This window comes from Dermacentor andersoni, chromosome 1 (assembly GCF_023375885.2).
Source record: "Dermacentor andersoni chromosome 1, qqDerAnde1_hic_scaffold, whole genome shotgun sequence".
In the NCBI taxonomy this organism is placed as follows: Eukaryota; Metazoa; Arthropoda; class Arachnida; order Ixodida; family Ixodidae; genus Dermacentor; species Dermacentor andersoni.
The window spans coordinates 157,467,854-157,494,346 of NC_092814.1; the positions used below are offsets into that span (position 1 = coordinate 157,467,854).

Genomic DNA, 26,493 nt, shown 5'->3' on the forward strand with positions numbered 1-26,493 from the left:
CTGTATGCTTATTAAAGGGAATGCCAAATTAGTATGCTGCCACTGATAACTACTCTGTTCATATACGAAGGTCTGGAAAATATTTTTTATCGATGGAATGTCTATCAAATACAGTTAAGCACTTTTTTCCTTCTGAAGCTGAAGAAATAGCGAAGTTGTACTAAATACGATTGGGTTCTCAGTTTAACAGTGGGCCATACTGTTCTTCTCTTGCTTAGAAGGTATTGCTTTCCATTTTTCTTCCAGAAAATGGGAGGGATTTTCCATCTTTATGGCATGTGGTATTTGTGGGTTATCGTCAGCTCGTTAAGGCCAATATGCGCGTCAGACAAAAGCGGGGAGTGTGCATCATGTCATTTGGCACCGCTCCACGCGGTCTTCGACGCCGCGCGCATCAAGCATACTCAGCACCGACGGTACAGAGTTCTCAAATTTGGAAGCCCACGACAAGCTTATGCAATGTCACCCCCTCCTCCCCCCCCTTTTTTTTGTCCTTTTCAATCTGCCTTTTGTGTAAATGCGTCTGCAGCCGGGGGTCAGTGCACTGTCATATAATATTTTCGAGCCCGCCATGTAAATCCAAAGCTGTTGTTGTGACAGGTCACTCGATGCTACGAAAAGAGACCGTTGTGTGCCTACGAACGGCGTTCGGAAGGAGGAGTCACTGAATGGTATTTTGCAAAGATAGTGGCCATGAACATGCAAGGGTCATCTCGTGCACTCGTTTTTCTTGGCCAGGCGGTTTGTTGATTTACTAAGGGTCGTGCAACTGTTGTGAATAGATCTGTGTTGATTCGGTAACCTTAACTTTAGTTGCCGACAGCTGACAGCACAACTCCTATTGGGCCTAACCTGCTAGACGCGCGCTGGTTGTTGTGGTAACATGCTGCAAACCATTGTGGAAAGCTTGTGACTAATATGTTCTTGCGAGGGGCTTATCAGTGATCGGTTGCAAGATCACGTGTACGGGTTAGATTGACGGCCATTGAAGTGGCGTTCAGGTCCGCAGTCGACCGACCAGCAACTACCGTGAGCACGCATGCCAAATTCATCTGTGTGCTTGCATGTGGATAGAAAGCTCCGAACTACACGAATCTGCATATGTAAACACTGAATTCATGTATCCGATGTGATCAGCATGTCTTCCGGTGGCTAATCGGCCCTATCTTCACTCTTGCTTCTATGCTTTCAACATGCGCTGCTTTTGTTATACCCATTCTTCTTTGTTTCTTTTATTACACTTTCATAATTACAATACATAAAACGTGTAATAAACCTCTCGACTATGGTGTCCCTCATAACCCTCTGTTCATGTAGCCTTAATTGTTTTGATCGGTCCGATCGATCTGGTCATACCTTGTACTGATAAAGATTGTGTGGTGAGAACGCTGTGTGCGGAAGGCACCGACCAGGGCCGGGTCATTCGCTGAAGTTACTGATATTCAAGAAATTGAATATTCAAGAAATCAAATATTCTATATTGATTCATGAATCGAATTATTTGAACATTCACAATTTGATTTGAAATCCAATATTCAAATATTCGCACACCTCTACAAATTACCTTTTCTTGGAGCCTTCCATTATGGCAACTCTCACAGCCCGTGTGTAGCTTTGGGACATTAAACTCTCATCAATCAATCATATTATGAAATAAAACATTATGGCATCTTGTTGTAAAACATGCCTCTAAGTAGAGAGTTTTAGAATAGGGGCCCCAATAGTTTGGGGCCCCAAAGAGCTTTGCGGGTGTTAGCGTTGTGGCACGCAGGAGTAGAATAGTGTTTTATGTTTGCAGATAGCGTCTTGCGCTGACAGCGCCACTACGGCGTTGGCGCTGTCGGGTTATTTAGAGGTTATTCTGTAAGCAGCAAACAATTAGTTGCTCTTAGTTTTGAGCAAACCATCTTTACGTGCCTTCACCAGCCAAGCTGAGCTGTGTTAGGCCTACGAGCCACAATATCCACAATCGAATTCGGGATCAGCTGCGTCTAATGAATCAATCGTCATAACACACGTTAGTTGAGAGAAAGCGATAACCGCAGTCACTTCTCCTAGCTTGCGAACTTCACACGTTAGCAGGAATCGAAGCCAGTTTAGTGCTAGGTTAGAGCCGTTGCTTCGATGGGTGCCGCCTTGTTTGCTGACGCAAAGCTTTTGGGGATGCTATTTCGGCTCCCGCTAAATCGGTGAAATAGCGTTCCCAATGCAAAACCCAAACGCAGTTTGCGTCTCGCGCATGCGCAGTGGCTTCGACGCTATTTCTTTGGGGCCCCAAAACGTTTGGGGCCCCTATTCTAAAACTCTCTGTTATGTTTTTAGCTAAAAAAAAGGTCCCGACAAATTTATTGTGTGATGCTTTAAAACAGTTGCCTGTGTGTCCCTCACTCGGGTTTACTGGGATTTTCTTGCCTGGTTTCAGTGCCACAGTATATGCTATGCCTGCAGAATGGCCGCTTTGACCACCCAGACAGGATGTTCAATAGGTTTGTTTCACAGCTTGCTTTAGAAGTTTTGTACTCTTCTCTGCATGGGGTTGCGACCTGTGTAGCTTTTGTTGGTAACGATGCATCATTTTTCTTTTGTTTAAAGTATTGCCGACACATGGAGAAATGTAACCACAGATGCGGCAGATTTTAAGGAACTTATTCCAGAGTTTTATGACCCTACTTGCAATGGTGATTTCCTGGTCAACTCGCTGGTGAGTATCTGAGTTATTCTTGTGCTAAATGGCCCTATGACTGTGCACAACATTCTCTGACTTCATTTGAACCTAACATGGTTTGTAATAAAAGTAAGTTGCATTTTGTTATGCTGCCACTAAAAAGCTCTTGGATGGACCATTTCTTATGTTTACCAGCACTGTAACTTTTTAAAAGTAAGTACACACACAACAAAAAAAAATTTTTGACTTCTAAAAGCAGTTCTACATATAACAGGAAAGTGGGGGAGGGGGGTTGCAAATGTTTTTATTGAAAACAAAATAAAAATATAGGTTTCTGGAGTAGGGAAGAGTATTGTGAAGCTTAGGGTCCACAGTAGCAGCTCTGGCTTAATTGGGTGTCCCTTGAGGTGTAATTGTGTCAGATTTGGGCTTCAAGCCCTGCAATCATAATTCAGCACCAGAATTTAAAACTTTCTTAGTGCAGTTGGCCAACCCCTCTGTGCATATCCACTGGTCTAGTGAGGTTGGCATCCGCGTTGGGGAATGTAAAATGTTGTTTCATTTACTTAAGCCTGCAGGCCATTAGAATGGTTCAGCTTCATCTCAGAAGCATATGGATCTATTTAACTACTGCAGCTTGGTTGAGTACACATTAATTTCAGTTGAAACCTTTGTCTTCGTATTTGTTTCGCCCTTTTCTACTCAAGCTAATCTTTATCTATAGTAAAACCACTGCTATGACTGAAATTAAATAGCTTGACTGTTTTACACTGGCCGCTTAGGGCCACCGTACTGTTTAGTTTTATCTGCAGATGATTTCGCTTTGCATTCTTACAAGCTCATTGTAGGTGTGATTACCCGCTGTGGTGGCTTAGCGGCTATAGCGTTGCATTACCGAACATGATGTCACAGGGTCAATTGGTCAATTTCCTAGCCATGGCAGCTGTTTGATGGAGGTAGAATGCAAAAACGCTTGTGTGCCATGCTTTGGGTGCACGTTAAAGAACCCCAGGTGGGCAAAATTAATCCAGAGCTCTTGACTACGGTGTCCCTCATAACCCATTATGCAGTTTCGGCAAGTTAAACTCCACACTTTAATTTAGGTTAGTGATTCTGTAGTGCTGCAATAAAGTGTACACTTGATTGAAGATGCAGTCTGATACAAGATGTGGCCAGGTTTGTAAATATTTTTGAATAAATGGCAACATATTGCAGCGACATTCTTACTGTTCTTGTGTATTGCTCTTCTTCGGTGTGCTTTAGAACTTGGACTTTGGAAAACGCCAAAATGGCTCTGCTGTTGGTGATGTTGATCTGCCACCATGGGCTGAAGGTAATCTTGTTCTAACTAATGGGCTGCCTTTCTTGCTTTCATATTTCATTTTTTTGGTCGTGAGCAATTGGAGCTTACTGAACACTGTTTTTTTTTTCAGGCCCTGCACATTTTATTCGCACTTGCAGGGAAGCTCTTGAGGCTCCTTTTGTTTCAGAAAACCTTCATGCCTGGATTGACCTAATTTTTGGCTACAAGCAGTCTGGAGAAGAGGCAGTGCTAGCTGACAATGGTGTTTTTCTTTTTTTCTTCCATTCTCAGTGTTCATAGAATGGTGTCTGAGGAACTCAAACAAGTAGCATTTCAAGGAAGTTGTGCGTTCATCGGTCTAAAAAACATGTTACTTATGTATCATTGTTACTTTGTCTAGCTTTTTCAACAAATAATGATATAATGCTTTTGACCATGTTGAACATATTCTCATTATGTGGAACTAGTCGATGTTGCAATTTTCGGGCGCATTGCGATTCAGAAATTGTGTAATTAGGTTTAAAGAACCTTAGGCAGTTGGAATAATCTGGAGCCAAACATTATATGTTCGCTCTTATTACTGAGCTGTTGCTTTGAGATCTTAAGCTCACTCACACCCCCACCCATCCAGTCAGTCAATCAGTCAATCCACTGGAGCTGATAATTAACAGAATGTAAGCTAAATTTAGTGTTGTGAAGAAGTAGCAATTGGGGCTGAACTTTGCTAACACTTCCACAAAATCTGAGCATCTAGCGTAATGTTATGAGAGCTACCTATTGGTTGATGCATGAAGACAAGGGGCTCACACAGTGCACTATGCGCAACCATGGTAAAATGAGGGTACTGTGAAAAACAAGAATGTAACGAGTTTTGTCGCACTACTCTTATTTTACCGTGGATCTGTACCAACTTACCCAAATGTCAGCCTTGCCACTATGCACAGGCTACCGTTATACAGTTAAGGCTCAATATAACAAAGTTGGTAAAGTCAACAATTTGCTTCATTATATCGAAATTTGTTTATATAGGAATTCAACCTTTTATGCAACTAAGTACAGTCACCGATGTGTTCTTAATATACGGAAGGGGCCACAAAATTTTTTTAATTATCAGGCAAGTGGAAAAAGCACATTTGAATGAGAAAAAAACATTCATTTTGTTGAATTTGAGAGTCTGCAATTAAAGATACGGTTTCATACCATGTCAACAATATCTTTACCTTGGTTGTACAAAGCGAAGCCAGCCACGCTTTTGAATCCACTCCGCCCTATCGGCTGATAGTGTCGCCTGCAGCAAGATGGCGCTATCATGAAAAGTGCTGGCAGTTCTATGTAAATGCTTCATCTGCCTCTCGCTTTAACGCATCCCTGAAACTTGAGATTACGCAACCTCTAGTACTCGATGCGTGGGAAGACAGCGTGCACGATGCCCCGCCATCTTGGCATACCCACTCATTATCTCTAAATCATGCTGAAAAGGTAGACAAAACCCGGGGCATTACGCCGACCAAAGTAAGATTTAAAAGAAAAGAAGACGTTCTGGCTCCCACACGGGAGCCTTGTTCTCAGGTAAAATAAATAAAGGTGTTCGAGCAGCTCGTTTAAATAGTCTTGAGCACATGACACAGGCAGCCTGCATACACTGACGGCAGATTGCCATCACTCCTGTTCAGAGTGTGTGGCATAGTCTGAATCGTGAACGACTCAAGAGAAAGGCATCCAGATAGCCCTTTTTCCCTGGCAAGGACACGTGCCTTCCCCCAGTCGATTGCGTGACCGTTTGAAGCGGCATGCTCAGCCAAAGCACTGGATTTCACATTTTCTTTTCTCACGTCATTAAAAAATTATAAAGTTTAACGTGCCAAAACCACTTTCTGATTATGAGGCACGCCGTAATGGAGGACTCCGGAAATTTCGACCACCTGGGCATCTTAACTTGTACCTGAATGTAAGTACACGGGTGTTTTCGCATTTTGCCCCCATCGAAATGCGGCCGCCGTGGCCGGGATTCGATCCCGTGACCTCGTGCTCAGCAGCCCAACACCATAGCCACTGAGCAACCACGGTGGGTTTTCACGTCATAATTGTGCTGTTTAAGATGCCTTTTGAAGTCACCAGTTTTGCCAATATGTATACACGTAGTCCAGTGGCGTAGCCAGAAATTTTGTTCGGGGGGGGCTACGCCACTGGCCCCATGTATTTATATATATATATACATGGGGCCAGTGGCGTAGCCAGACATCTTGTTCGAGGCGGGGGGGGGGGGGGGGGGGGGGGCACGTTGCAGCTCGTCCTCCTCCTTAAGAGGAAGCTTTAGCTCGGGTGCTCCTATTTAAATACATGTAGAAGGGGAATTCGTTTTTCCCTGCAACCACTTCACCGAATTTGAGGAGGTTTGTTGCATTTAAAAGAAAACGTTTAATTCTACTGACTGCTGGTTTCGAATTTTTTATTTAGGTGGTCAATTAGTTATTAAATCGAAAATTTTCAGAAAACGACACTATCAAGTTTAAAGCTCCGTGACTCAACAATGAAAAATGATATCACAATTCTGTGAATTGCATCTAATAGTACATCTACAGCGGACACAATAGATTGTTAGACATGAATCTCAAAAAACTTTAGTATTGTGGAAATACGGCTTTTGCACAACCGTTGTACACAACGTAACCAATTCACGTAAGATACAAATTGACATATCAAACTTGTCCGCTTTCACTGTTATAATAGATGCCGTTTACAGAACTACAATATCTGTTCTTCATGCATAGCTATTAGTTTGTAAACGTCGTGCTTCTATTTTTTCAAACTTTCGAATCTTTCAAAATATATTAAATGAAATTCAGGCCCTAAATCGAAGTTCTGTTTCCAACAGACACTAGAATTTAACTTTCTCTCTCAAACGCAACCAATTTCAATAAAAGCGATTAGCAGGATTATCTCAGAAAAGCGCTTCTGCGTTTTACAAGTATTTGAATAGGCCGCGTCGGATTGGGCCCGAGCTAAAGCTTCCTCTTAAACAATTTGTCGAGGGATCAAATACATGAATAATAACTGCATTGTCATTGCCAAAGATGCTGCAAACGAATTCTTGAACGCTACGCACTGTCAAAACAATAAAATATGTATTTTTTCATAAAAGAATATACTCGTATGTGCCAAAAATTTTGCCCAAAGTAACTGATATCAATGCTTCCATATTTTTGTCTATTTAATAAGTAAAGAAAATATCACACGAACTTTAGAACTATATCAGTTCGAAACCAGGAAAGCAGTGCATGCCGCTGATATGAAAAATTAAAAGGCAATGAACTGAACAAGTTGAGGACAAATATGTTAATGAAACTTTGTCATTCAAGAACTGTGCTTACATTCTTGTATGTATACAATGGCCATTGAAAAATCTCAATAACGCTGTCGTTTGTTCCGATGTATTACGCAGGAGTAGCTGTCCCCTGTCGTGTATCGTGAGTAATTGCACCGAAGTTATAGTCGCGACAGAGAGCACGTATAAAAAGCAGGAGTTCTGCAAGATATACGAGGGCAAGTCAAATGAATGTGAGCCAACAACGGGGTATTTTATTTAAAAGTAGTCTTCATGAGAATTTAGACATTTGTCCCATTGACTAACTAGTCACGTGATTCCCGTCTTATAAAACTCCTTGGGTTGCTGCTTAAAAAAGTCTGAATCTGGTTTCCTTGAGCTGTTTTTTCGGTTGCCCCGAAATGTAGAAATCGCAAGGTGACAGGTCTGAGCTGTATGGCGGATATTGCAGCGTTTCCCACTTGAACTTTGGCAGTTTTGTATTAACCACAAAAGCGACGTGGGGACAGGCATTGTCGTGGAACAAGATGACCCCATTCGTCAATTTTCCACGTTGTTCGTTCTTGATTGCGACACGCTGCCGTTCTGGCATTTCACAATATCGGAAACAATTGATAGCCTCTCAAGATTTAGCAAATTCTATCAATAATGGACCCTGACAATTGAAAAGAAAGTCAACACCTTTCCAGCGGAAATGATGGCCTTTGCATTCTCTGGGCGTGGTAAATTCGAACGTTTCCACTGTAAGCTTTGCCATCGTGTTTCAGGCTCGTAGTAGTGGCTCAAAGGTTCGCCCCCATCACAATTTCAAACAAGAAGTCCTCATCCTCATTGTGATACCCGATCAGATGAGTCAAGGCAGCGCGAAACTTCGCCGTCTTCTCGCGATGGATCAAAATCTTGGGGATCCATTGCGCGCCAAACAGCCGATAACCGAGAAGCTCATGAATTATGGCGTGAACCGAACCGTGACTGATGTTCAGGCGGTCTGCCAGTTCATCGATGTTTATCCTCCGTTCTTGTTTCATCAGCTCATGAACCTTTGAAATTGTGTGAGGGGTGATTGCACGATGGTTTTGGCCCGGTCTTGGAATGTTTTTGCAACGTCCTTTGAACCGTTTGCTCCAACGCTTCACAGTGGTCAATGAAATACAGTGTTCAACGTACAAGGCAGCCATACGGCGATTAATTTCTGTTTTGGAAACACCTTCAGCTGTCAAAAACTTCGCGACACCGAGCTGTTCAATTTTCGAAGTGTCCATTATGTGACGCAACCATATTCAACCCAGTGTATAAGAGCCTTAAAGAACATTTATCTTCACACCTGCGTGTCACTTTTGTAAATGAGACATGCCGTTCTCCTACGCGCATGCCTCGCAGATAATGAACCAAACCATTATTGCGCGGTGAGAGTAGGCTCACTTTCATTTGACTCGCCCTCGTACATTAGAAATGCAAAGATACAATGGGATATACAAATGCGGAAATACGGCTTGATAAAGGACAAAAAAGTGTCACTGGAAACAAAGTTCACTGCATGTATACACAAAACCTCGCAACAAGATATTTAAGTATAAGTCTCCAATGAGTCTGTGTATGTAAGAAAAAGTAACTGTGTATAATGCGTCAAGCAAGGCAAATAAAGATGTTGCACAATCATAGATTCACAGAATCCGAGATTCCGCCCCCATTCCATCCACTCTCCCCGATGTATTGCGCGCGACGGAAGGCTGCGCGCTTGCTCCCCGCTTTTCTTCTTTGCGCGCACAAGGCTGAGCCACCATCGTTGGCTCACCCATTCCACCTCCCCTCCTACGCTTTCACTCGCACATACAGCATGCAGCGCGTGGTCACGATGTTATTACCCTTGGACTTTATACGAAACATGAGGGCGACGGTGACGGTCGGAATGCGGCTGGAGTGTCCATATAATTGTTCTCGCAATAATACAATAAACGTATCCGGCAACTGAAGCGTCCCGTCACCCATTACTTTCCGCAAAAGAAGTATCAAAATCGAACTTTCACCTTGCGACAATTCGCTGCGCCGTAACAATGTATTTTTTTTTTTTTCTGTGGGGCAGAGGCACCGAAATGAAAAAAAAAATAGAAACGCATAGGAAAGTATGTTGGTCAGAATCGAATGCCTACTTCGGGCACCTAATGGGGCTACGGAAGGAATGCCGAAGAAAACATGAGACGCTTGGTCCACTGAGAACCATACGCATACTGCTCAGTATCCTACACCGGCGAAACAAGAGTTTCCGGAAAGGTTCCGCTCAAGGAACGCGGTGCAATCCTTCGATTCCCCACAGTGATGGCGGCGAGCGACCATTGTTTTTTTTTTCTCGTCTGCTAGCAAGAAAGCGTCCAAAACTCTGTCAGGGGAAAATCCACTCGGCCAGAGCAAACCGAACGCGCACCGTAGTGCACCGCGCGGTGGTCGGGGCCATACGAGAAAAACGTATGCGCTCTGGCTGGCTCTGGCAGCCCGCGGGTACGGTAGCGAGAACAACAACAAAAAAAAGAATGAAGCGGCTCAATGTGACCTCGCGAATAAAAGTCGAAGTAGAAAAAATGAATAAGAACGTAGTTACTTAGGCTGGCTTTAGTGTCTTGACAGGGATGTTCTGGCGTAGGTTAAAAAAAATATTGATATTTTTTTATGTGACATGACGGCACAAATGAACCACCCCAACGCTTCGTCTCATTGGACCTCACTGCGTGCTTTGTCAACTCGTCTGCCACTGCTTTGATTTGGCTTGTCTCATTGTATGTTCCGATGTAAGACTTTAGAAAAGTCAGTGAACCTTTGGCGTCAAATGTTTATAACAACATTAAACCCACAAAGTTCCGCAATTGAAAATCTAAAGCACAACTTTGGAAATGTCAATGCACCTTTCACATCAAGAGCTTATGAGATTTATACCCATAAAGTTTCGCAATTGATATCCATGCGCTCCATAGATTCCGTGGCCTCAGTGAGATTCCGCGGCGAGCCCGCTCACCATCAAAGCGCCCTTGAAACTTTGTGCTCGCATGGGACTGCTTGGCATTATGTGACTCCCGGTGTATGGGCGTGGCCACGAAATCCAGCCCGAGTTCGCAATCTTGGCGGTCAGATGTCTTTTCGAGCGCGAAAAGGCATGCTAGGCAAAATCCAGAGTGATTTCCGGCGCCGGGGGTCGCTTTGGTTGGCGGTCCATGGACAGCCCGAAAAAATTTCGGGGGGGGCTGAAGCCCCATAAGCCCCCCCCCTGGCTACGCCCCTGACGTAGTCACACTCTGTGCATGGGACAGCGTACACAACACCTGGGAATTTCTCTTTTGGTTATTTGTCCTTAACGTTATTGACGAGCGATTGTCGCAGTTTCTGGTTTGGAGTGTGTGCCACTTGAACATTGTAAGAACGCAGAACACGGTAGCTTAGTGGCAGGGCGTTGCACTGCTAACCTCGAGGTCGCGGGTTCAATCTCGGCCACGGCTGCCACATTTTGATGGGGGCAAAGTGCAAAAACACTTGTGTACTAAGATTTAGGTGCACATTAAGGAACCGCATGTGGCCAGAATTCATCTTCAGCCACCCACTATGGTGTGCCTCATAATCAGATCGTGGTTTTGACGCATACAACTCGAGATCTTAGTTAATTTTTTTAGGTGTGTGTGTGTGTCACTATTTTGTTCATAAATTACTTCTTCAAATTAGAATTTTGGTGGAAGATTGCTTCTTTTGAGTGGGGACCCACATGGGCTTCAAGAGGTAAAAATATTTTGCATAATGATTTTTGTTCAAATGAGTTTTGTTATGTCAGCATTCAATTATAGATGCTACTGCAAACATTGTGCGTGTTTCTCTTAATTGAAAAACTGTGCAAATAAAGAAAAGAAAAAGCCCTCTGCACTGCATTTTTGGACTGATTTCCTAAAGCCAACATTTTTCTCTTGTAGTGTTTTATCATCTCACATATGAAGGAAGTGTTGATCTGGACAGGTGAGATGATGTTTCTTTTAGGTAGTTTTTAAGTTCCATTGACAAATTTGTCTTCAGTGCACAGGAAGATTTCTTGATGTTTGTTAATGGCATGGCAACTGTCAAGTCATATTTTAGGTACTCTAAAGCTTATGTTCTATTTCATCCAGAGCTTACTTTTGAGATTTTCTTGTAATATAAAAACCTTGTTCCGCTATTTCCTTTTTTTTCACTGAAAGCCTAAATCACGGTCTCTGGCTTCACATACATTATTACTTGTTGCACAATCTGACAGTGAAAACCTTCTGTTGTGGGCTCAAAGTATGCTCTTGAAAGTCTTGAATTATGCTGGTAGCACATGTGAAACTGAATTTTGTTCACTGTACTCGCTTTTGTATTACTGTTACTGATGTTGTTTTTGGGCAATCTTTGTCATGAGACATTTGCCTTAACTTCCTTTGTTATTTACACATTTATTTATCAAGGCAAATAATCATTTTACATATTTGCAGCTTCATGCCTAAATACATCTTTTTTTTTTTCTCCATGCTATGCTAGGGGAGTCAAAATTTTAAATGTTGTGCAACAAGTGACCTGGTTTGGCATGGACACTGCATTTCTCGTAATGCATGGCATATCTAACTTGATTGCAATGAAATTTCTAAACCGGCAAATTGTAAGATGGGCAGGGATCCGAACACTGCTGATAAAAACAGGTTTGTCTTTAATGAAGCATTGTTAATAATGCATTTTGTAAGTTAGTGGAGCAGCATGATGCTCATACCAGCACCAACTGTGCAGTATGTCAAGTTCATGCGGTCAGTGTTTTGAATCGTTGCCTTTATTGGAAGTAAATGTGTAAATTTTAATGCCTGCAGCCATTGCAAAGCAAAATGAGAAGGTATGTGGTACAGGAGAGTGCACTAAAATACTAGGCGCATCATGCACCATAGCATACATATTGCACCATAATGCACATATTAAATGTCGTGCAAAGGTGCTGGAGTTGGTGCTTCTATAAGTGTGTGGATTTCTCCACTGGTGTCTGTGTGGCCTCTGCACAGATATTGCATGCTCATGTGTAGTTATTGCTTCTGGCTGCTGTGACAGTGATGAAACTTGATCAGGGCCAGCTAGTAATTAGGGAGAGGTTTGCATACTCATTAGCGGGACAGAAATGCATAAAGAAAAATTAATCTGAAAATTGACAAAAATGTTTCCTACGTCGGTCTGTGCAGCCATGGAGCAATCCTCTGATGCCCAATGTGTTTTTCATGGTACACCACACACTCAGTTTGAAACACTTCTGTTTCAAAGCTGATAAATGTACCGAAGTTGACACTCTTAAGGATTTCCACCCATGCAATCATACCAACTCTCTTAGCTGTCACTCTTAGTAAGTCTGTTTGTCTTAGCCCTTGTGCATCTTGTACCCTTTGTCTATGTCTCATGTTTGCACTAGTAATTTGTCGTATTCTTATCAAGTTTCCACCTATATATTTTCTTTGCCTCTGAGCACAGTTCAATTTTAGAGCTTGTAAATCTAGAATGCAGTATGGCATGTATGATAGGGGTCAATAAAACATGTTGCTGGGCTAGTTGGGGCCTCATTAATTACCAAAATGGTGTCTCAGCAAAAGACGAGGTGCTGATCGTGCCTGTTGCACATGTGCTGTACATCTGTGTATTAATGTCTGTTCTTCTGAAATTAAATGAGTTGGAAGTGTGTGCCTGTATATGTTGCCTCTGGCGTCCCTTGCCTTTTGCTACGCCACAATTCTGGTAATTAATAATAAGGGTATCACAGAGTTACACTGAATGAAATCATTAATTAGCTTGTTCTTGTCTTTCAGCATCCAAGATATTCATGAAAGGCACTCTCTAGAGGTTCAAATCATGGAGTTTGGGCAGACACCAAAGCAAATTTTCAAGCACCCCCATCCGCAGCGATGCTGCACTGTTCTTCCAAGATCACTGAGCACTGCAAGTGATGCTACTCCTGACAGTCTGGCTGAGAATGTCAGCAGTAGCTCTGAAGGTTTGTAACTAGGCTTCCCTGGTTATACTTCTTAAATTGCAAAAGTGTGTCGTTTCAGTTTTATGAAATATTACATGCTGTTCCTGGTCCCTGTGCCATAAAAATTCATACATCCGTATATTTGCGGCAGAACACATTGGTTGTATTGCAGTTTTATTTATTACTAGTGAAAGTGTCTGTACAGTCCCATTCTATGTGCAGCCTTTTAATAGAGAGTTTTAGAATTGGGGGCCCAAGCGGCTTGGGGACCCAAGAAAATTGCGCGCCACAAGCGCGCATTCGCAAAACCCAAGCCAGTCTTGGGTTCTTGCGTTCGCGTTAACCCAAGACCCAAAAATCAAAAACTAGCGTGGGCCCCCAAGCCGTCTTGGGCCACCCTTGCGGGTGACAGTGATGACGTACAGCAGATGGTCGCAGAGCAAACTTTATTTACTTCGACTGATTTTCGCCATTTCACGCGGGGAACTCAGTTTTTTCGCAGCGCGTCACAAGAAAACACCAAGAGCACTTCGCTTCGATTGGCTTTGCTTGGCTTAGAATCGCACTCTTAATTCGTAATACTAACCGGTACTAACACAGTGATTACATTTCTTACATTGTTCGCTCCTTTTGCTCAAAAATGCATTCTGTTCGTTTTCACTTGTAAGAAAAGAGGTTCCTTCTTTATTTTTTTTTATTTTTTTTGCTTTCAAGCACCTTTCTATTTTCCACACTGCGGCGCCCCGAGCGCTCAAACCACCGCTGTCTGCGTTCGACCCAATCCTCAAACTCTGCTGCTCATCTAAACCCAAGAGCAACCGACGCAACACGGCTTGGGCGCCCAATGCCCTGCGCCCCCAATTCTAAAACTCTCTAATGTGTGATGGCTGTAGCATGAAATATATATTTTTTTCACCTTATGTGTTGCAGTGCTTACACAAACACTTAGCTAAAGTGCAGGAAATTAATGAAGAGGCACCTAATTGCACAATCCCATTACTGCAGCGCTGCGGCATTGTGCACATTTCGATTTTTTAAAGTTTTTATATGAGACTGACAACTGCTGTGGTGGCTGAGTAGATGCAGTATTCATCCACTGTGCACAGTAATGGACTTAATTCCTTGTCAAAGCACCTGCGCTCTGATGAGGATTGAATGCAAAAGTGCCCGTGTGCTCAGATTTTGGCATGTTTTAAGAAAACCTTGGGGGTTCAGAATTAGTCTGGGGCCTGCTACCATGATGTTCATTGCCCAGCTGTAGCTTTTGGATGCAAAAACTATTCAGCCAGCATGAGATAGCAAAATTTTCAAAAAGGATGAAATGCACTTAGTGGTTGATCTGTGCACAGTTTATATTCATAGTTTTGTGTGTGTGTGTTTGTGTTTTATGCAGGATGTGTACTTTCCACAGTGAATGTTTGTGTAGCCAAGTAATTTCCAGGCATTGCGGCTATTGCTGTGTGTCAGCTGCTTGTCAAGTATACCTAATTGGTTGCTTCAACCGCTGTGGTGGCTCAGTGACTATGGCATTCTGATACTGAGCAAGAGGTTGTAGGTGCGATTCCCAACCACTATGTTTACATTTGCATGAAAGTGGGGTGCAAAAATGCTAGTCTATTTAGATATAGTTGCTTGTTAAAGAACTTCAGGCAGTGAAAATTAATCTGGAGCCCTCCACTACAGCATCTCTGACACCCACGTGTTGGTTTAGGATGTGAAACCCCATGATTTAATCGATCTGTTAGCGATTTGGTACCTATGAAAAAATTATGTTAATTTTTTTCCAAGTTGTGCTTGTACATTCTGCTGATAGATGTCAAAATAAAAAGCAAATTTTTGGAGGAGTTGCTCATGCACTTACATTTAGTCACATGTAAAAGAACCACAGGTGGCCAGTGTTAATTCAGAGCAATCGACTACAGGGACATAGCTGACTTCTGGGCATTAAAGTTTAGTAATTTTTTGTTTATTCAGATGCAAAGACATGCATTTGATGAAAGTAATGCATCCTCTAATGCAGTCGTGGTGGTTTGCATGGGTGTGTGCTCACATGCACACTTTACTGTTCACTTGACACTGCAGGTGCCAGCAGCTATGGCAATATTTATGGAGACGAAAAACTTCCTTGCTGTGGTTGGGTTTCCAGTGAATTTCGCATTCTGTGCAGGATGATAGGAATACCCATTTTTGCCTGTGGTCTCAGTGGCCTGGCACGACGCTCAAGTCCAGTTTGCTCATTTTGGAGTATTGTTTGACTTTCAACTTTTCAAGTAGGCTTTACTACTTAGAGTAGTTACATCAGCAGAAAACTCTGTGCCTATATTGTATAGAGTGCAATGATGTATTCACGTTTGCAATTTGCTTGTTGTGTGTGTCACATAGAGAAAACTCTATACTTTCCTTGTTTGGGTCTGATAAGCACACATTCAGTATTGCCAACTCTTTAAAAGAAGAAGTTGATGCAGTGTAGACAAATTCTAACTGCTTAACTTTAACACCCCAAGCCTGAGCTCTGCTTGCCTTACCAATTTGTACGACTATCACAAACAACGAATCCTACTTGTCCATGCCACAGTTTCTTTTGCTTTGTTCACAATGAACGCATCGAATGCATCTGCACATCCCACCGATTAGTGTTGACTTTTGGTGCTCATACGTATTATTTTGCAGTTTACATTTGTTTTGTTGTCATGCGTTGAGATAATATTATTGAAGACTTTTATGTACTGCAAGAAAAATTGACTTCCTCAAAACAGATTTTATTATTCAATGTTTTCATTGAATATGAGGAATAAACTATGCATTTAACATTTGTTCAATGAGTTCATTATGTGCAAAACATTGAAAAAGAAAAAAAAAAGGGGGGGGGGGGGTAGAGGGAACTTTCATTTGGTTTAGTAGGAAAGACCTTGGAAGATAAAGGATTAAGGACTAAATTAATCTTTTTCTCAATAGTACTAATGCACTTAAAAGTTTTGCACTTGAATAAGTGTCAATAAGAAATGTATTTTGTTGCTGCTTGCCTCATAAAAGAAAAAGTATGAAAATTACATTGAAACATAAGACAGCTTGAAAAGAACAAAGAAACCTCCATGGTTTCATTATGAAATGACAGGCTTATTAAAAACCAGAAAAGGTTTCTGAGGCACATCTTCCTTTAACAAAGGTGTTGGAACAATCATCGGCTAGTTGAAAAGTTACTTTCACCGAACATTTTCCATCTTCATTTCCCCTGCCTGTTTATTTTCTTCTAGAAACTACTGCAAGAGATCGGACATCTTCGCTTTCATTCTTTGCCTGGAAGAGGAACATGACGGATCTGACTAAGTTGGCGGAGCACATGCTTCACAAAGAGTAAATCAATTGTGAAACACTACAGAAATCTTAAGAAATGTTTATATTGCACTTTAAGTTAAAGTGAGCACCTGGTTTATCTTTGTTGACACAGTTTTTTTTTAATGCTATAAGTGATGTTGATTGATTACCTCATATTTCCAACATTATAAATTAGAATAAAGGTCATATTAGCACTTGCTTTATGGAAAACTGTGTTTTGATGCCATAAAGGACTTAGCATATACGAAGTTCTCATAAAACCACACAGGATTGGTGCTACTTGCAAGTGTGTTATTTTGACATTTGTAAATATGCATTTGATGCTTCTCAGTTAAACGAGTAAGCTAATTCAAAAGTGTGTCATTGGATAATGTCGCAACAACGCATTTGGTTTTGCTACAAATTCTAATGTGTCAGTGCCACTCAGCACAATAAAAAATTGGGGTCATTGTCCTCAACCACTCTGCACAGATCACCTTGCTGCCCTTCCCCTTTCTTGTAGAACAAAAGTGATTTCCAGAGTTTTTGGTCACACCTCGTACACATGCCATTCTTGTGCCTCTTATTTGTTTGGCTTGCATTGTAACAGAATTTACTGTGTGTGTTACTAATTACTGTTGCTTTAAATATCACAGCGAGTGCATTTATGCAAAGGCACTTTAAATAAAGTGGTAGATATACAAACAGCAAGCTTGTCAGTCGGGTGGTATTATGCAGCACTGAGTAGTTTTAAAGGTTTCTTGACTATTTCATGTAAAGCAAGAAAAGAGATAGATGGAAAATAGTCTTGTCTTTTTTTGTCTTTCATACGCTAGTTGTTTTATCTTATTAACCTTACTCAGAAAAGAACTAGACACTTGAGGGACATTTAGCTGTTTGCAACTACCAAAATATGTTCTTCTGCATAGTTTCAGGGAAACAAGTGAATATTTAATTGTTATGCTTAGTTGAAATGTATAAATAATTAAGTAAGGAAAGTGAAAGTGGATAAATGAAAAAATAGCTTACTGCAGGTGGGAACCACATCCACATCTTCCACATTGCACATGCAATGCCTTATGAATTACGCTACCTCGGTGCCATCCCCTTGTCCACTTTCTAGGTTATTTGTGCACAAAATTATCCCTGAGAGTGTTATCCAGTGCCGCTCATGGCCAAGGTTGCAGATTTGAAACAACCTTTTCAACTCCAGGTGTCGCATAGTATGTGAGCTTAGGAGCAAGCAACTAGCCATAAACCCTCGTATGCTGCCTTATGGCATCAATAAAGCCAAATTCGAGGCCTTCACTAAACAGTAAGTGAGGAAAATAAGGGGATTCGAGGGCTCAATCTTTTGTTATTCACAACCATACGAAGTGACAGCCAGAGAAATGTAAAGAAACCTGATTGTTAGGTTTAATTGAAATTTAGAAATAAAAATAAGTTACTGTATGTGGGGACCGAACCCACATCTTCCACATTATGCATGCCGTGCTATGCCAGTTCACCTGCCATGGGCCATCATCTTGTCCACTTTCTTGGGCACTATTTGTTCACATGATTAGTCATAGAAGTGTTAGCCAGCACCGGCCATAGCCAAGGCAGCAGATGCAGAGTATCCTTCATTTCTACATTTCAATTTCTACATACCATAATATCCCGAGATATAACCCACCTAAAATCTTGAGCAAACTGGGTGAAAAGAGGGAGTGAGCTAACTTTCTGTGTACAATCGAGTAAAACTCTCAGAAAATATGGGCCTTGCATTGTCCATAGAGCGCTTGAATTTGCCTTTTCCGTGGCATAGCTGCAGCATAGTTTCATAGGTCGAGTTCCAGTGCCTCATTCGCTTACAGTCCACCCCAAATTGACAGGTGGCCTTGCTCATATTGCTGCCAGTCTTTCGGTGCCATTGGACTACTTCCACTTTGTTTTCAATCGTCAAACTCTTTTGCATCCTGACATCCTTGCTGCTCTGTGACAAAAGACAAAGTGAACAAGATTTACAAGTTCGGAGACTATTCAGTGTTGTTTGCTTATCTCCCATGGTACTTAGTTTCTGCCAAGGTTATCATTGCAGCAAAAGGGGATGAACCAGATATGACTGACCTTCCCAGTCAGTATTGTTCTTCATCTCTGGCAGTAGCTAACTGACCTCGTTTCTGCTGTGGTCACCACTAAAGACAGCAACAGCGCCCCCCTTCGCCCCTCACCACCATTCCTGGGCAGTGGGATTATGAGAAGTGGGCTATTTTTCAGTGTTTTGGAAAAAATAGCAAGTCATGCCAAAAACGGGTGGATTTTCTTTCGGGGGTTGGGAATCTCATGATATTACAATATTTACATTTCAATTAAACATAACAATTAACTTCCCAATGCTTCTCTTGCTTCATTGTCTATTCATAGGGTTGTGACCAGGGCTGGGCAAAGATACCTTGCAATTGTATCATGATACGATACAAGATACTCGGGCAACAAGTATTTGAGATACAGATACAAGATACTACCACAATTATTGTATTCAATAAGATACTGTCCATTTGTATATTGAGATACTTTGATACATTCGCAAATTTCTTTGGTGCTTGCGAACAACAATAACGTGCACAAAATAGCCACCTTATGCACAATTCTCCTAGAAGCAGCGCCACCCACACTTTGGTTCACAAAAGTCAAAATTACATCCGTGAGATCCTTCAAATTGCTGATTTGTGAAAGCCACTAGAAGCAATGCAATACCATACTTGCATTCTTCAGATTTCGTAACACAGCACCACGCCAGAGAAACTTCGATAGCGACACTATAGTGGCATCAGACACTATAGCGGTATCACCGTAGCAAAGTACAGTGGCTACGAGCAAGTGTCATGACACCGACGCAACTAAAAACAAAACAAAAAAATAAAGAAAAAAAGGACAGCTGCACACAGGCATTCGTGCGCTTTTTTTTGTTGTCAAAACGGCGTGAGCGCCACCACGTGACTCTGCACCACTAGGGACGCGCAGACCTCATTGCCTGCCCTCACTGGAGGGCTCTCGCGAAAAGGTAAAAAAATGTTGCTGCCTTTAGTTTTATTCAGGTATGGCAGCAGTATCAGATTGGGAACCTGAGTTCAGCCAATGTTTATAGTTCCGCACAGTGATCTTGTGATAGCCGGTATCTTGTATCTTAAGATACACAATACATTCTTTCATGTACTAATACAGGTCTTACCAGACATATCATGATGCAGATAAAAGATACCCAAAGGGTATCTAAGATAATATAGGAGATACGTGCATCTTCGATACTGCCCAGCACTGGTTGTGACAAAAAAAAAAAAATTCGGCCACTAGTGTCTCCTTATTCTTCTTGCTCAAGTGAATATTTGACATGATAAAAGGAATAAATGCTTGCACTTCATGTAGCAATGCATAACATGACAATTTTTAACAAAATAATGGCTGTCATATCGGAGCATTTCCTGATACATCGTTTTTGTAAAAGTGCTTTTGTGTATTGATTTAAGATAGGCTAGTGTTATGTGAATACTTATCAAAAATGTTACTGTATTCAGCTTTAGAACTTCTTTATCACTTGCACGTTGCTTGCTTATGCAGTGTATTATGCAACTTGCGTCAAGGTAAAAAAAGAAGAAAGAAAGAAAATAGGTCTACACGGTAAAGCTAATGCTGTGTTATTCACACATACCTTGTGCAACTTCGAGTGCTTGTATACTAAGGGATCATTTAATTGTCTAACTAACTTCATATATATGTTAATTTTAAGGGGCCTGTATCTGTGTCAGACTTGTATATTGGCATTTTGGATTGGTATTTGATTGGCATTTGTAGATTGGCATGTGAAATTTTATTGCTTGTTCCATGGTATGTTCATGTTTTCTTTATTCTTGTACTAGCATGTGGGAGTGGAAAACTACCCAGAAGTTGTTAACTTGTGTGTCTCAAATTCACTGTTAAATGAGAAAAAAAAAATGAAAGCAAAACATGACTATTGGCCTGTCCCATTGGGCCCATTGAAGCAAGAGAGTGTGGATTTGTTAATGGTTGCTACGCTCATTTGGACCACTGTTAAGATGAAATGGCAAATAGTAATTGTGCATTTGAGTTCATGCTAAAGATTAGGACTTTACAAGAACCAGGCTATTACAAGCTCTCACCAATGGTTTTGAATTGAAGTGTCACACTGTTACAGTGGTGGACACAGGTGTAACATCCACGAAAGTAATCAACACCCTGTTGCTTTAATGTGTTCAGTGGGCCATTTTCTTAAGTCTCACTCCTCTGTTTGCAGCACTTTTGACAGTGTAAGCGTAAGTTCACCATCATGGAGTGTTATAAAAATTTCAAGAGCTTTCTGGTTAATGTGGGTGGGGGAAAATCTAGTAATGAATGATAGCAGGATGAAAACAGTTGAATTACATGTTTTCAGTTATAATTTAGAATTTTTATGCATTAGAACTAGGGGTGTATGAATGCTGAATAGTAGATTTTGAATCGAATATCGAATTGAGTCAAGAAAAAGAAGCTGAATATTGAATAGAATATTTAATATCAGGAAGTGTTCATAAAATTTAATGCTTACAAATTTTGACCAAGAAAATATAGTGCCGCACCTACTCGAGAGTCTTCAAGCATTCCATAACAATAATGTTGCAAGCTTATCGGTAACTTAGGTAGTACATGGAAATCAAAATATATAGTACGGTATATTCTTAATAAAGGTAACACCAAATTAGTATTCCAGCACTCATTACAGCTCAGTTCTGATATATGGAGGTCTGAAAAATAACTTTTTTTGTCAATAAAAGTTCTCTTGAATAGAATTGAGTGCTTTCTTTTTTGCTTCTAAAACTAATGGATTAGTGATGTTCTGTCAAACTAATTACCAGTGAGGTTCTCAGCTTAATAGTAGACTGTTTTGCAGCAGTCTTTTCTTTATTGCATAGAAAGCTTTGCTTTCCAGTTTTTTTCCAAAATACAGAAGAGTTATCCCAACTTTACGGCAGGTGGGTTATCATAAGGCCAACCTGCACAATAGACGAAAGGACTATGCATCACGTAACTTGGTCACCACTCCACACGTAGTCGGTGCAGACATTAAAAGAGCAGGCACTGTCCACACCGTTTCATTGTCAGGTTTGGCTTGATTTGCCACCTGTCAAGGATTCTGAAATCTGGAGGGTCACTACAAGTTTGCGTGACACTTGCCGAACACACACAGCCGATGCGGCGCCGTTCTGCAAATTGCGGCATTCGGGCGCTGTGTGTGCGATTCTCGCATCAGGCCAACGTCTGGGAGCACTCACAGTGACTAAGTCCGCTGCCACGTCAGCTGGGGCGGCCCGTCCGTGGCGCACTCAGCACAACTTTTACACCGAAAACAAAGTGAAACGCTCACTTGGGCAGCATTGAGCACAAGGGGCTCTGCGGCGCAAGCAATATTTGGCACTGCGCAGGGCCCTACACGGAGTATATTGAATATTCAAAAAAATCAACTAGTAGCTATTCGATTCGTGAATCAAATTATTTGAATGTTCACTATTCAATTAGATTTGGTGGTATTTGAGTATTCACACACCCCTAATAAAGATATAAAGAAACCCTTCATATTTACTACTACTACTTACAACGTTAGTTAATTAATCTTAACTTATTGACTAGAATGCAAGAAAGAAAATATATGTCTTGCACAAGGTCATTTGAAATAACACAGGGTCAGTTTCATGCATGCAGGTGGAACTAGTTTTTTTTTTTTCATCTTTTGATGCCAGGATTTTAAGACACAGTATACCCCACCTAAGTAGGGCAAAACTGAGAGGACAAAAATAAATGTGCTGTGCAACCTCTAGACTTCCTTTCATGTTGGGCAAATGGAAATGTATTTTTCTCTATAGTTGACAAACTGTTTATATCATCATTGTAGATATGTAAGATGTTTTGATGTACTAGAAAACACACTGGCGCTTTTTACTCTAAACTTTGGTGGTACAGTTTTGGAAATGTGGGAGGCTGTGGCTGCTTACACTACGGCTGTGCACATTTGGGCATGCCATGGCAAGAGGTAATTGGTGGGGCTGCTAAGCATAAATGCGCTGCCAAGCAAATTTTATAGCATGAGGCAGTCTTGCCACAAAATACTTAGGTTTCATGACTATCCTTCAGGCTATGAGAAAGTTTTTCAAGACAAAGCTGGTATAATGTAAGGATATTCCACTCATTCAGTCAATTCTGTTCCTTTTTTATCCTACACCATTCACAAGTGGCCAATCGTGGTGATAATATGGACAGAGTTCTACTCTGACTACTGATTAAATGCGAAGCAGAATAGCATTGGAATAGAATTGTTACATTGTCCCAGCCCAAGTTTCTGCAATTACATCTTTAGGTGCCATAACACTCGGCAGCTTTCATTTTGACCATTTCTCTCTGTGTCGAGTCTATAGATGAAGATCACTAATATTTATTCTCAGTTTAAAGTAATTCTCACACTTGATAAGCTTCAACAACCGTGCATTTTTGCTTCAGTGGGCTTGTGAATTTTCTTCGCCTGCTGCAGCGGCTCGGCGACTATGGCATGCCGCCACTGAGCATACGCTCACATAATGCTTGGCTCCTAGCCATGTCGGCCATATTCTATTGGAGGAGAAATGCAAAAACACCTCTGTACTGAGACTTCGGAGTGTGTTGAAGAACCCCTGGTAGTTTATATTATTCAAGGGCTTTCACAGCCCTCGTATTCCTATTGTGTTAAACGCAATCAATTGCTCTTATTCTCACAGGTTACTCTTACGCGAGTCAAACACCTTGTGTGGTTGTAGTGTTTGATTCTTCTCTTTCTGTAAACGAGAGCAGTATGTGCAGACAAGAGCTTGTTATTTGCAAATGAACTATAAACTAACAAATCTTTCTTTACAGAATGGTGACAGATGTGTGCTTCTCAGCCAATAAAGGCAATGTCTTCTCAGTTTCTCAAGGTAAGATATTGGGTTATGTTCAGAAGTCTGTGTAAAAGTTCACTACAGCTAAGGTCTTCTTATTTTGCTCATTGCTTTAATTGATCATGTAAGTTTTGTTAATTGTCTATTTGACATATAATCCCATTTGTGTATTATATTGTCTACATGCACAGAAATTTGTCATTTTGTGTGACCTACTAAAAGTATGCAATACACTGCCAATGGCACAATGCACTACGCGCTTTAAAACTAGATAGGTGAAGACGCTTATCGCAATAGGTTTAGCAGTGATAGGTCTGACTGCAACGTGTGACAACCCGGTCGGAGATTTGCTGGTGCTGAAATAAGAAACTGTGTGCGCCGTCGTTTTCACGTACGTGAGATGGGCGGCTATATACTGTTCTCAATCGCACGCGCCTCGCGCCTTTTCTCGGTCGCATAGGATCTAGCGGCCGAAAAACTTATACTATCGCGGTCTGCAGCAGAGAATGGCATCGCGTTTCGGTTATCGCGTATTAAAAGTGTGCGCTACGATTCCAACGGCACCACGTGCTATGAAACAGATAGGCGAAGATGCTTATCGCAATATGATTGGCAATGATAGCTGTGAATGCTGCGTGCGACGATCATGGAGAAGATTTGCTGGTACCTAAATGATAAACTGAGTGCGCGCCGGTGCTTTCACGGTGAGGCGGGCGGGCGAGTATTGCGGTGAACCTGCCACAGCAGGCCGCTATATACTGTTCGCGATCGCGTGCGCCTCGCGCATTTTATTATTTACAGGGGATCTAGCAGCCAGAAAACGTATCATACGATAGAAGTTTGGCGACGTACTGAACGTTGGTACCGAAAAATTGTGTGTTCCGGGAGCGCATGAACCGGTAAAAAATGAGGTCAACTCTATTGGGTAATTTTTTTGTGTTCTCGATTGCGAACGTTGGTGCCGGGAAAACGTACGCAACGGGAATGTTCACAAGTAATCACAATCGTTTGATTATGGAGAGTGAAGCACCAACCAATATTTAAAAAGATTGCAACAGCAAAGGAACACCAATGGACACAGCAGATTAAAAAACATGCACGATCCCGCTTCATTGCCAGCTGACAAGACTGGAAAATGCGACCAGCCTCGGCGTCTTGCGGGCACACGGGACACATGACACCTCCCGACTGCGAACTGGCGGTGCAGCCAGCTTTTGCGTCACTGGCACAGCCGTGAAGCGGGCTTTCCTGCAAGCAAAATGCTTTCTGTGCATGTGGCTGCGTTTGGCGAATAGCGGCACAAGTGGCGAGTTCAGTCAGATGCGCAACTCGGGCTCCCTACGGGAGCCTATACAGTAACTCTGTTTGTGGTTTTGGTGGCATTTTCATCTCTAGTGTTTGTGGATGCAGTCACAGTAAAATGGAGGGCTTTGTAGAGCGTCTCTTAGATGTTGTTATTGCTTGGCAATTATAAATTTATTCTTTAACAGTAACTAGCAGCTAAGGGACACCATTTGTTCTTATATAGATGTGCTTCATTGCTGTTTCATTTATAATGAGAGAAGTTTTTTTTATGAGATGAGCTTTGTTGCAAAAACGTTTCTTAGCATTCACTGGCAGAACGCAAGTTACATCAGTAGAGTTACTCACAGTGTAGTGTGCTGCCAGATTTTAGCCTAATGTGCACGAAATTATCAGCAAATCTTCATTATGAACTAAAAAAAAGTTCGTTATATTTATGTGCTGTAAATTTTGCTTCAATAAACTGAGATTTTAAATGCATGGGTTTCTATGGAAATTTCAAAGGGAAGTGCGATACCTTGTGGGGAGCACACGCGCCCATCTTCCCCCCCGCGCCGTCGCGTCGAGAGCCGGCATAGACAGGGGAGAGGCGCACTACGCCCTCTCCCGATTCTCCCTCACTCTCGCGACGCGCACGCGCCCTTCCTCCCCGACTCGCGGGCAGCTAGCTGACGGGCGAGGAGGACATTCCCCTCGCCCAGGTAAAAAGGTACAAAACAGCGCGACCGGGGGAGACCCTCTCTCTCTGAGGCCGGACCCATAACCTGCCGGACTGGAGTACCTGCCGCTACCCGTGAGTGACCACGTTGCCTGACTATCCCGGGCAACGAGGCCAGCCTATTTATTACTATTACAGAGAGGACGCCCCTCTGCCAGTGTTCTTTATTGCCGGTAGCAATAAACGTTCTTACAGTTGACGCCGCTGGTTGCCTTATTCGTTCGAACCCGACGTAGCCGCGATTCCCGCGCTACGGGTTGGGAAGTAACACAAAGCGACTGCGTGGGGCTATATCCGGAGCTCGCCTTCAGCCCTAGCCACACGCAGAGTGGAACCCCCACAACCTTCATTATATCCATTAGTTTGTTATAACCGATTTTGTTATAACAAAGTTTAACTGGATATCAAATGTGGCACCTTGCATAAACATTTTATGAGTTAGTGGCAGCAGTGTGTCGGATTCCCTGAATTCCCTGAACGCTGCATCAAGTTGTTTCCCTCTATAATTTTATCTTTACAAGAATAAAAATTATATGAATTAAAGAGAAGGGAAATTCCACCACAACTTATTTTAAGAAGCCCATGTTTTGGAGCCCGACCGACTCCTTCTTCAGGGGTCAGATGGTGTGGGACGTAGCAGTGCTTAGTATATGCATTTTTGGAGCTTTGACAGGTGCTTTGACAGGTGTGCAGGCAGGCATGCAGAAACATTTCGTAGACATTGAGAGTAAACGGCGGGAAGTGTTTCTGACAAAACAAAAATAAAGTTTGTTTGGAGTTTTCCTTCTTTTTAATTCAGTTGTCTCCAACTAGGCAGATATCTGCCAAATGTCGGTGCGAACTTTACCTTTGATAAAAATGATACGGAGTAAATTTACACTTTATGGGCTGAAAATGTGAAGGTCAATTTATTGAATAGACAACCAAACAAACAACAA

The 26,493-nt window shown here is 41.9% G+C and overlaps 1 protein-coding gene across 4 annotated transcripts in view; it reads left to right on the plus strand.

The window, feature by feature from the left end:
- The window catches only part of LOC126547375 (protein FAN-like), a 120,165-nt gene that overhangs the window by 55,508 nt on the left and 38,164 nt on the right, over positions 1–26,493 (plus strand). For all 4 annotated transcript variants that reach the window (XM_055062659.2, XM_055062661.2, XM_055062660.2 and 1 more), the window contains 8 exons: positions 2,423–2,486; positions 2,593–2,701; positions 3,929–3,998; positions 4,099–4,230; positions 11,241–11,283; positions 13,116–13,300; positions 16,534–16,633; positions 23,513–23,571. In XM_055062659.2, coding sequence (XP_054918634.2) covers positions 2,423–2,486; positions 2,593–2,701; positions 3,929–3,998; positions 4,099–4,230; positions 11,241–11,283; positions 13,116–13,300; positions 16,534–16,633; positions 23,513–23,571 — 762 coding nt within the window. The remainder of the gene's footprint in view (positions 1–2,422; positions 2,487–2,592; positions 2,702–3,928; positions 3,999–4,098; positions 4,231–11,240; positions 11,284–13,115; positions 13,301–16,533; positions 16,634–23,512; positions 23,572–26,493) is intronic.